The sequence below is a fragment of the Sorex araneus genome, chromosome 2 (genome assembly GCF_027595985.1).
Source record: "Sorex araneus isolate mSorAra2 chromosome 2, mSorAra2.pri, whole genome shotgun sequence".
NCBI lineage: Eukaryota > Metazoa > Chordata > Mammalia > Eulipotyphla > Soricidae > Sorex > Sorex araneus.
In genome coordinates, this window is record NC_073303.1 from 53,961,565 (window position 1) to 53,970,201 (window position 8,637).

General features: G+C 54.3%; 1 protein-coding gene across 1 annotated transcript; it reads left to right on the plus strand.

Annotated features, from left to right (window-relative positions):
- Positions 1 to 422: 422 nt before the first annotated feature.
- NPBWR1 (neuropeptides B and W receptor 1) lies at positions 423 to 1,453 on the plus strand. The gene has a single exon (XM_055128322.1). The coding sequence runs from the start codon at positions 423 to 425 to the stop codon at positions 1,437 to 1,439; it is 1,017 nt and encodes a 338-aa protein (XP_054984297.1). The 3' UTR covers positions 1,440 to 1,453.
- The last annotated feature ends 7,184 nt before the right edge of the window (positions 1,454 to 8,637 follow it).

Consider the following 8,637-nt stretch of genomic DNA (forward strand, 5'->3'; position numbering starts at 1 on the left):
CCAGCGGCGGCGGCTGCGAAGCGCGGGCCGGGGCGCGCGGACCCTCGGGGGTGGAAGGCGGCCAGGGGACCCGCCGCTGGACACCTGGGGCAGCGCGCGTGTCCTTCCTGCGGCCGGAGGAGGGTTTGGCGTCTCCCGCGTCCCTGGGGCGGTTCGCCGGGTCCTTCCTGCGGCCGGACAGGGGCTTGGCGTCTCCCCGCGTCCCTCGGCGGCGGGGGGCTGCGTTCAACAGGTCCCAGGAGCGCCGCGCCCACCCCGGCCCTGGAGCCCCCGGGCGCGGTCCCCCCGCGGCTCCCGCGTGTGCTCTGCAGCCCCGCGAGGTAAGCGCGCCCCGAGAGGACCCGGGTGGGGGGCGACCCCGGGACCCCCCATCCCGGAGCGAGTCCGCGCGCGCCCCACGCGGGGCTCGCCGAGCAGCCGAGATGCCCAACGCGTCGTCGTGGCCGTGGGGGTCGTGGTCGTCGGGGCCCGTCGCCAACGGGTCGTGCGCGCTGCCCGCGCCTAGCGGCTGCGCCAACGGCTCAGCCCCGCCGCCGCCGCCGCCCGCGCTGCCCGCGCCGCTGGCCGTGGCAGTGCCCGTGGTGTACGCGCTCATCGGCGCCGTGGCGCTGGCGGGCAACTCGGCCGTGCTGCTGGTGCTGCTGCGCGCGCCGCGCCGCTCCGTCACGCACCTGTTCCTGCTCAACCTGGCGGCCGCCGACCAGCTGTGCGCGCTCGTGCTGCCCGTCAACATCGCCGACCTGCTGCTGCGCCGCTGGCCGCTCGGGGAGCTGGCCTGCAAGCTGGTGGTGGCCGCCGACCAGTACAACACGCTCTGCGGCCTCTACTTCCCCGCCGTGCTGGGCGCCGACCGCTACCGCGTGGTGCTGGCCGCGGCCCGCTCGCGCCGCGCGGCCGGACGCACCCCCGGGGCCGCGCGCGCCGTGTCGCTGGCCGTGTGGGCGCTGGCCACGCTCGTCGTGCTGCCCTTCGCCGTGTTCGCGCGCCTGGACGACGAGCAGGGCCGGCCCCAGTGCGTGCTGGTGTTCCCGCGGCCCGAGGCGGCGTGGTGGCGCGCCAGCCGGCTCTACTCGCTGCTGCTGGGCTTCGTGCTGCCCGCGTCCACGCTCTGCGGCCTCTACTGCGCGCTGCTGTGCCGCCTGCGCGCCGCGCGCCCCCCGGGCCCCGCGCGCGCCCTGGGCCGCGCCCGCCGCCGCGCCACGCGCCTCGTGCTGGCCATCGTGGCCGCCTGCCTGCTCTGCTGGACGCCCTACCACCTGGGCACCGTCGTGGCGCTCACCACCGACCTCCCGCACACGCCGCCCGTCGTCGCCGCCTCCTACTTCATCACCAGCCTCAGCTACGCGCACAGCTGCCTCAACCCCTTTCTCTACGCCTTCCTGGACGACGGCTTCCGTCAGGGCCTCCGCCGGCTGCTGGCCTGCCGGCCCCCGGCCTGAGCCGCCCCGCCCCCCGACGCCCGCAGGACGCCTCCAAGACGCCTCCAGGACTCCTCCTGACGCCCCCCGGACGCCTCCAGGACGCCCCCCGACGCCCGAAGAACGCCTTCAGGACGCCTGCCAGATGTCCCCGGACGCTGTTCGCGCCCCAGCACATGCGCCCCAACCCCCGGACCCGCAGGAGATGCGCGGTCCCAGCCCTGTAGGGGGTCCCCCCCCGCGGCTTGCAGCCCACCCGCCGACGGCGCGCGCTCCCCGGCGCTGACCTGCGCGCCCGCCCGGACAGACCTTCCGTGTGCCCGCGTCGCTCTCCCGCGGCCACTGGCCGTGCCTTTTCCGCGGGGCTGGAGAGCTGAGCGCGGCTCTCCCGGCGCCCGGGCGCCCGGCACCTCCCTCTCCCCCCAGGCCCGACCTTTGGACAGGAGCCCTGGGACGCGCCCCCGAGCGCCCACCAGGCGCGCAGCCGGGCTCCCTAGGAAAGACTCGGGTCCCCACCCTGGTTTGGAGGGTCCGGGCCTCGAGTGCAGGAGGTTGGGCGCGGACACCCCTAGTTCCATTTCCCGCTGCTCCTGCCCGCGCCCTGCTTGTGCTCTTTGCCTTCCTCTTCCCCTGTCTCCTTCCTCCCCATGCTTCCCCCCTTCCTCCTCCTCCTCTTCCTCCTCCTCCTCTCTCGGACCCCCTGACCGGGCCTGGAAAGACCCCGCACGCCCTCTCGTGGCGCGGGATGCTCGGCCCGAGGGTCCTCCCCGCCGCGCCCCTCCAAGCCCCGCTGCCCTGGGCATCCCCGCGCACCGCCCGCGGCCCCCGCAGCCCTTTCCCCAGGAGGCAGGTGGCACGCTGTGGACCAGTCCTTCGTGCAGGTGTTTTCAGCACCGAGGGCTTTATAAATACAGCTCTCAGGTCTCTGTAAGAGCGTGAGCGCACCGCCCCCCTTGGCCCCAGCTCCTCCTCGGGCCACCCGCCCCCTCCTCCCGAGGGACAGTCCCAAGCGGGAACAACCCGCGCGCCGCCCCTGCGGAGTTTCGTCCCGCATCTCAGCGGCACCTGGCTGCCAGGCGAACAGACAGACTCCTGGACCTTATCTGGAGACAGAAAAGAGTTGAGAGCGAGGGTAGAAAGTTGCTTTTGCCCAGATCCTCCAGTTTACATGCCAGATGCGAGCCTAATAGTATGATCATTAATCACGGTGTTTTAGAAGCGCTCCCCACCTCTTAGGGATGAATGGCAGAAAAAGAACAAAATTTCTGAACTTCTTTGTTGCTGATGGCTCGGTGTTACATATGGGAAAGGGGATGAGTGTTGCTGAGTTTGTTGACTTAGTTTACAATTTATAAATAAACAGTGAACATTAATTGATATTTTGATTCAGAATTCTCTAAAATATATTTTAAAAGAAATGTAAGCAAAGAAAATTAAAATGAAAAGAATAAAAGACCATCACACACTATATATATATATATATTTTTTGAATGGCTTTCTTTGAATGGAGAGGCAACTTAATTCTAGTTTTGGTGAGAAAATTTGGACCTGCAGCCTTAGTTACCAAAATTATTAGGAACAGTGATATAATTCATAGTGATAATCTTAGAAAAATGCACAGTTAGACACTACACTTGGTGTCAAATCACAGTAGAGCAGCTTTTCATCTGCATGTCATCCCAAATGCATATCATGGTGGTGTTTTAACCATTCTCTGGCCTTGGCTTTATAGATTTCATGAAGTTCAATGTAATATCTTACACGTTGCTTGGAAACAACCTATGTATTTGTTTTTGAGTCCTACCGTTCTTCTGTGAATCTTCAGTAGTTAAGGCTTTAAGTGTAGAGTAACTGGGACCTTACATTGGAGGGAATAAAGTGAAATGTGCATTTGGCCACAGGCAGAGCTAGTCCTGAGCCCTCGTGTGGAGTTGACACCTCATCTCGCCCCATGAGCTGGTGGCCGTGCTCTGGGGACAGATGAGAGCAGAGCCAGCGACCTCTCTCCCCAGCTCGAGGCCCAATCACAGATGAACCCGAAGGCATCTCAGTCTGTTGCAGAGAATGGCTGAGAAAAACATTTGGATTCACATCATGAAACTGGTCACGACAAATATGATCATTTGGCAGCCTTTATGTGTACAATTAAATAAGATGCAATTGTTACTTGCACCAGGCCATTCTGTGTAATTGGATAACGTGTCTTGTAATTTCTAGGTTGCTGACTTCTCTTTAGCCTGTAGAATTCCAGATTGTATGCCTCCGACATCTTTTTATGCTTTAGATTAGAGGCAGATCAATGAGTAAATAGCTTTGCAAAAGTAGAACTTTAATGCATAAAAAGATTTGGATTCTGGATCAAATTCTTGCAGTGTTCATGTAACTATGTCTATTGCTTCTGGTATTTAAACTGCCTAACTTTTTTTTTTTAATTGAATCACCATGTGGAAAGTTACAAAGCTTTCAGGCTTAAGTCTCAGTGCCTAACTGGTTTTATGTGATACTGTAAAGTTATTTCATGCATGTGCTCAAGTTCAACTTTCTCATGAAATGTGTAGAAACTCTGCTAGTAAATTGCAGAGAAACTAGGTTTAAAATAAAATCTAAAACATTCTGAATCAGAAGTGAATATTTAATTTTCTGGGGACACGGCATATCAAATTCAGTCATCTTAAATTACTGATAGTGAATTATCAATTTTAATACTGCCTTGTTAAAATTATTTCAATAAGCAGTGCACAAATTAAAAGTGTCTTACACAATAAGATTAAGACATGAAAGTGACTTTTAACATGTTAAGCTTATTAAGAGGTTAAAAGTACTGATTAGCACTTTCCTTGTTGAGGGCAAGGGAAACACAAGAGTATTTGCCAGGCAGATAAAGGTTAAGCTTTCTCCTCACGCCCATGGAATCAGACATATTTGAGGAGCAGATGTGGAGAGTGAGGAAGAAAGAGACCGATTTAGTTATTAGCAGACTCATTGCTATCAGCCCGCAGAATGCTCAGGCATAGACAAATAGGTCCCAGGTGATAGATTTCAGCAGAAATGCCCTGCCCCTAACTTTCCTTCCTGCACAGGCATGCTGGATGTCCCTCAGAGATGCTGCCACCTCTGCGTGTCTGTGTCACGACTGAGAGCAGAGAGCGGTCCACGTAATGCTCTCCCATCAGCAGAGCTTGGGATCTCAGACTCTGGCACTCATACTTTTTTTTGAGAGAGAGAAAGTGAAATACAAAGAATTGGGTGATTTTAGTCAGATGCATAAAGATCAGGCATGGCAGATTAGAAGCATATGGCTTGTTTCATAGGGAATCATCCCGCCGCCAGAGATGAAACCACTTGCAATGCATAATGTGACATTATCAGACCACACACACACACACACACACACACACACACACACACACACACACACACACCAAATTGCTGTCTTTGAAATATTTAAGAGATCAAGGAAGATCCAAAAGCTAGAATAAGACTGAAGAAGAAAGCCTCAGTCCTCGTGCCCGGGGGATGGCAGGGGGATCGAGTCCCCACGTGGACCCCCAAGCACCGGTGGGTATAAGTCTGGGGGTCGGGGGGGGTCTGTCTGTAGTACTGCAGGCCGAAAGCAGCACCACATCCTCGGGCCTGTCACTGCCGCCCTTGTCTGGTTGGCCGAGCTGCCGCGGTACTTCTGCAGAGGCCAGCACCAGAGTCAAGGGAATGAGCCCAGAGGGACAGTACCGGGATGGACACACTTGCCTTGCATGCAGCTGACCCAGGTTCAGTCCCTGGCGCCCCATCTGGTTACCTCAGCTGGCCAGAAGTAACCCCCGAACCTAGAGCCAGGGGGAAACCCTGAGCATTGCCGGGTGTGGTACCAAGAGGGGGGAAATGAGATGAAACAAAACAAAACACCTCACCCTACCTCCATTTTGTAAGTTCTGGGTGACATTAAGGGTTGGAGAAGAATAAATCCCTCGTCCGGGACTGGCTGCACCCCTAACTCAACTGGCAAAACACCACGGGCAGTGTGTAGGATTTCCACACGTGACAGTGAGGGATCCAGAGTCATGGGGGAAGCAAACTCTGGCAGTGGAAACCGTCTATACAGAGCAAGGCTGCAAAAGGCAATGCTGCCTTGGAGTTGAGGGCAAGGTACAGTTGTCTTTTTACTGCCGGAGTCCAGCTCCGGCATGAAGACCACCGACTCAGAGATGATGCATTGACCAGCAGCTATCGAGGCTGAAGGCCCCGTTTATTCTCAAGCAAGCAGTTTTATATTATTTACATACCTTGGCCCAGGCACGTAGCCAAGTCAAAAGATGCTCTCATGAGTTAGACATATTTTGTGTTTGTCTCAAGATGTTCTCATTAAAAATACCAAGTCAGATCATTCCCAAGGTTACTTAGAGCACGAGGAGTATGTACGTGCAGGATGTGTCCTGCTTATCTTGCTGGTAGGTTTTACCTTCAAGGCCCCTCTTTCAAGAGGCCATCTGCACAGGACTCTCCCAAGCCCCCAGTGCAGGTCATACAAAGTTCATTGTCCCACGCTGGTCTCTAGTCTCTAGTCTATGTGCTCCAAGCAATCCCACTACATTTTACTTTATTTTATTTGTTTGTTTCATGGACTGGAGCAATAGCACAGTGGGTAGGGAATTTGCCTTGCACATGGCCAACTCGGGTTTGATTCCTCTGCCCCTCTCAGAGAGCCCGGCAAGCTACCAAGAGCATCTCATCCACACGGCAGAGCCTGGCAAGCTCCCCGTGGCATATTTGATATGCCAAAAACAGTAACAAGTCTCACAATGGAGACATTACTGGTGCCCGCTTGAGCAAGTTGATGAGCAATGGGATGACAGTTTGTTTTTTATATATATATACATATATATTTTTTTTTACAGACTTACAAACTTTCATGATTACACTTCAGCCATACAATTACTGAACCCATCCCTCCACCAGTGCCCATTCTCCACAACCAATGTTTCCAGTATCCCTCCTGCTATCCCCCATCCCCCGCTCCCTCCCCCTGCCTCTGTGGCAGGCACATTCCCTTTTACTCTCTCTCTCTCTCTCTCTCTCTCTCTCTCTCTCTCTCTCTCTCTCTCCTCTTGGGTGTTGTGGTTTGTAATACAGGTCCTGAGTAGCCATCATGTTTGGTCCATAGTCTGCTTTCAGCACGCGTCTCCCATCCCGAGTGATACCTCCAAGCATCATTCACTTAGTGGTCCCTTCTCTCTCACAGCTGCCTTTCCCCCAGCATGTGAAGCCGGCTTCCAAGCCCTGGAGCGATCTTCGTGGCCCTTGTCTCTACTATCCTTGGGCGTTAGTCTCCCATTCTGTTACTTTACACTCCACAGATGAGTGTAGTCCTTCTGCGTCTGTCTGTCCCTCTGACTGACTCATTTCACTCAGCATGGTACTCCCCATGATGTTTCAAGGCTACAGTCATCTTTAAACCAGATCTCACTAGGCTGCCTGAAGACATCCTCTCACTTGGATTAAAAGGGGGGAAACGAGGAGTGGAGATGAGAGGAAAATTAGGATTCATGAGAAACTAGATGGCTGAGCTGCAGGCAGCCCTCCAGCCAAAGCAGGAACGCTCTGTCGACGAATCACGGCCTGGCAGCCTGACAGGGTGTGCTTCCCGCCAGGGCTCAAGCACACTCTGCCCCCCGCCAGGCCTCGAGCACACTCTGCCCCAGACGGCTCTGACGGGCTGCCAGCTCAGCATCCATCCCTGACAGACGACGGGGCTTTGGGACCTGCCAAGGGTCTCCAGCCCGTGGCTGCATGCACAGGCCGCTGTTCACCGTGGAGAGGCTGTGTGTGGTTTCACTGACAACCACGTGTGGTGACAAAGCAGGAGATGTGGGTAGTTTTCCCAAGGGAGAAGAACTTACAGTTTATCAATGCTAAATAGCAGCAACAAAGGGGATGTTTTAAATAGTTTGCTCAGTTGACAAATTAATTTATTTTAGACCTCAATTACTTATCTGCTAAATGATGAAAAAAAGAGACTAGCCCTATTTTTGGACAGTTGTGATGAAGGAAATAATAAAATTAAAAAAATGTAAATTTTCTCTTGGTTTACTAGTTTATTACCCACATTCTCTCACAAGACGTTCGTTTGATTCTAGTAACTACTTTCTCTCAGGGAAACTGCCACCCCAATTACTATATTTTTGCTAGTTCTTTTTTACAGGAGCACTCTAATTATAAATGTATAGAAACTGTGAGATGGTGAACTTTCTTGTTATTTGTGTACTTATGGGTAGAGAAACACCAGGGCCAGAGTGATAGCACAGTGGGGAGGGCGTTTGCCTTGCATGTGGCTGACCTGGGTTCGATTCCCAGCATCTCATATGGTCCCCCGAGCACTGCCAGGAGTAACCTCTGTGCATCACCAGTGTGACCCAAAAAGGAAAAAAGAAAAACCCATGTCCTCAGCCTTTGAACTTTTTTTTTGGGGGGGGGACCCTCTCATACACACCTTAAAAGTTTTTTTTTTAATTTAGTGTAATTAAAAATTTAGCTCACACATTTGCAGTGGCGCCAGCCTTCCTGGTTTTGATGCAATTTCCACACTTCACGTATGCATCCCTCATTGCAGTTCCCTGCTCAGAGCCCAAAGCTTGCCCCCAGCTCCTGTGGGGTCCGGGCCTCTCTGCTGGCCTTGAGGCAGACCAGAGTGGACAGAGCAGGCACGCTCCTCTTCAGATACTCTTTATTTTGCTGCTCAACTATTCCCTCTTCCTTCCCCTCAACATCTTTTTATAGTTCTCAATGGAAACCTATGCAGCGCTAAAGAAGGACAGAATCATGCCATTTGCAGCAACACGGATGGCACCTGAGGCTATGCTGAGGGAAAATTTCCTCCAGTCAGAAGGAAAGGAATGAATATGGGATGATCCCTCTCCTGCGTGGAGCTTAGAGTCACATGGAAAGGCAGCAGAAAGGGTCAAAGGCGACGAAATAGGAAAACCGACCCACACATAAGACTTGGCGGGAAGGTGTGAATGGTGGGATGTCCAGGCCCTTGGGGAGGGGGTGCTCCCTGGGGATGGTGTTGGAATCCTGGGCATCAGAAACCATTTCTAACAGCATGGCAAACTGCAGAGTCACAGTCAATGCAGATGAAATTAAAAGCGGGTTTCCTTACGACAGGCGCCCTTGCAAATAGTCTGCCAAGGAGACACAAGCCACTTCTGACAGATGACACCGCGGG

Bases quoted from the DNA above. Each gene is read 5' to 3' on its own strand.
- NPBWR1 (XM_055128322.1), top strand. From the start codon at position 423: ATGCCCAACGCGTCGTCGTGGCCGTGGGGGTCGTGGTCGTCGGGGCCC.